Source organism: Mandrillus leucophaeus, unplaced genomic scaffold, assembly GCF_000951045.1.
Source record: "Mandrillus leucophaeus isolate KB7577 unplaced genomic scaffold, Mleu.le_1.0 Scaffold509, whole genome shotgun sequence".
Taxonomy (NCBI): domain Eukaryota; kingdom Metazoa; phylum Chordata; class Mammalia; order Primates; family Cercopithecidae; genus Mandrillus; species Mandrillus leucophaeus.
Window position 1 is genome coordinate 607,610 of NW_012105464.1, and position 2,842 is coordinate 610,451.

Genomic DNA, 2,842 nt, shown 5'->3' on the forward strand with positions numbered 1-2,842 from the left:
ATATAGATTATCTTGATTTACACATAAGCCATTTATTTGCTTTAATGGGAAACCTAAGAGAAATATCTATTGTGTCTATTTTGCAGAGGAGGAGTCACAGGCAAGAGAGGCATTAATCATGCCTCATTTACAAGGAGGAACTAGGGTATACCTGCTAGTAATGGTAGAAAACGTTGTTCAGCTGCACCTGATGAGGGAAGTAAGAAACCTTCTTTTCAAAAATGAGTAAGAATGTACAGAAAAAATTATTATGTGATGAGAAAATGATATGCATAAGGAATAATGCAGGCTGAATTTGTCTATAATTAAAATTTTTTATAAAAGTGCTTTTTCATAGGAATTGTTTTAAGCACTATAAGAGAGATAAAAATTTAACTGATATTATTCAAAGGAAAATAAAAAATTACGACTGGACTTGAGGGTATAAAGATACTCAGATTGGAAAGGAAGACGGGAAACTGTCGCGTGTGTGTGTGTGTGTTTGATGGAGTCTCGCTCTATCGCCAGGCTGGAGCGCGGTGGCGCCATCTCAGCTCACTGCAACCTTCGCTTGCTGGGTTCAAGCGATTCTACTGCCTCAGCCTCCCTAGCAGCTGGGACTACAGACACGTGCCACCAGGCCCAGCTAATTTTTGTATTTTTAGTAGAAACCGGGTTTCACCATGTTGGTCAGGCTGGTCTGGAGTTCCTCACCTTGAGATCCGCCTGCCTTGGCCTCCCAAAGTGCTGGAATGACAGGCATGAGCCACCACGCCTGGCCTGAAACTATCTTTATTCACAGATGACATCATCATATATATATAGAAAATTCAGTGAAATCTACAAAATGCTACTGAACATAATAAGTGAGTTTACCAAGGTTGTATGATACAAGATGGATATACAAAACTCAATATTTATATATGCTGACAACAAAAAATTGGAAATTGCAATTAAAAAACAATACTACATATATTTGTATGAAAAACAATAGGAAAAATCTGTAGAGAAAAAGATTCGAAAGACACATACACTAAAAATGAAAAATCACATAAAGAAATGGAAAGATGTACCTTCCTCAGTGGTCAGAACATTTCCTACTGGTAATATGCCAAGTATCCTCAATTTGATCTGTAGATTCAACAGAATCCTAATCAAAATCCAAACAGGACTTTTTTTGAAGACATAGACAAACCGATTTTAAAATTTCTATAGAAACTCAACGGACCTAGAAGAACCAACTTTGTAAAAGAACAGTGTTAAATAATTAGTACAGCCTAATTTCTAGATTTATTATAAAGCTAAAGTAACCAACAGAGTGTGAAATTTGTGTGAGAGAAAAATCAATGGAAGAGAAAAGAGTGCCCAGATATTGACCTTCAAAAAATATAGACAACTGATATTCTACCCTTTTCCAAATGTAATTCCGTGGAGAAAAGATTGTCTTTACAAAAATAGTTCTGAAATTATTAGATATAGGTAAGCAATAGGTACGTTTTTAAAATAAAAACTTGGATCTATATCTTGTGCTGTTTACAAAAATTATAACACTTAAATGACAAAAAAATCTTTGTGACCTTTGGATAGACCAAGTTTTGCATAGATACATCAAAAGAAGCACAATCCCTAAAAGAACAAATTGATACATTGGACTTCATCAAATTAAAAAACTTCTCTTTGACACAGACAATGAAAGAGCAAAATCAAGGGCGAAGTGAAAAAAATTGCAAATCATATATCTGATAACCTATTTACATCTAGAACACAGCAAGTATTCTCAAAACTAAATATGATATCCAGCAACACAATTTAAAAATGGGGAAAAAATCCACAGAAACTTCAACCAAGGAGAGATAAGGATGGCAAATAAGCATATATAGAGATGTTCAATACCAGTAGTCATTAGGAAACGCAAATGAAACCCAGAATGAGATTCCACTACACACCTGTTAGAATCCGGGCTGCGCAGGTGGCGTCAGTGCTGCCCCGCCTCCAGGAAGGAACCTGGGCTGCGAGTGGCTGGCGGTCTCCTAGCGACTAGAGCGGCAGGGATCAGTAGCCGCGGAAACTGGAGAGGTGGCACCCCAGCGAGGGCCACCATGGGGGACCAGAGGCGGCTGGACCGGCCGAGGCCCCCGGGCATGGACTCCAAGTCCTCGTCCTGTGACAAACAGCCTTCCAAGTGCTTCGCGAAGCGCAAGCACAGACGTCTGAGGTTCCCGCCCATGGACCCTCGGAACCGGGTATTTGTGACGGAGGGCGTGGACGACTTCCGCTATGGCAGTCGGTCTCCCGAAGGTACGCTCGTTTGTCGCCGTGACGAGTTTTTACTCCCCAAAATATCTCTCAGAGGTCCCCAAACTGACCCCAGGGGCAAGAAAAAAAAGCTGCGCAAGAAAGCGGCCCTATTTTCCGAGCTCTCACCAGCCCAGCCAACAACGAAGGCGTTCGTAGAGGGAGTGGAAGCCCAGCTGACGGCCAAGCGTCCCTTGGCCATGAACTCCAATCTGGGAGAAGATATGCCTCCAGATCCACTACGGGTGCTGAAACCGCTGGATCCTGAGAGGAAGCTGGAGGACACATGCGCTTGTAAGGGCCGGGAGAAGACAACCGAGGTACCCACCGAGCCTGGTAAATACCCCTGTGGGGAATTCTGCCCGCGGCCTCCCGAGACTCCGGTGTCCCATCTCCGCCTGGAGCTTCCCAAGACCCCGGTGTCCAGTCTCCGCCCAGAGCCTCCCAAGACTGGAGCGTCCCATCTCCGCCCAGAGCCTCCCAAGACTGGAGCGTCCCATCTCCGCCCAGAACCTCCCAAGACTCGGGTGTCCCGTCTCCGCCCGGAGCCTCCCAAGACTGGAGCGTC

The 2,842-nt window shown here is 43.7% G+C and overlaps 1 protein-coding gene across 1 annotated transcript in view; it reads left to right on the plus strand.

Moving 5' to 3' along the window:
• Positions 1 to 2,078: 2,078 nt before the first annotated feature.
• LOC105551140 (protein FAM47B-like) overlaps positions 2,079 to 2,842 on the plus strand; it is a 2,524-nt gene continuing 1,760 nt past the window's right edge. The window contains exon 1 of the mRNA XM_011996296.1: positions 2,079 to 2,808. Within this exon, the coding sequence (XP_011851686.1) occupies positions 2,079 to 2,808 (730 nt within the window). The remainder of the gene's footprint in view (positions 2,809 to 2,842) is intronic.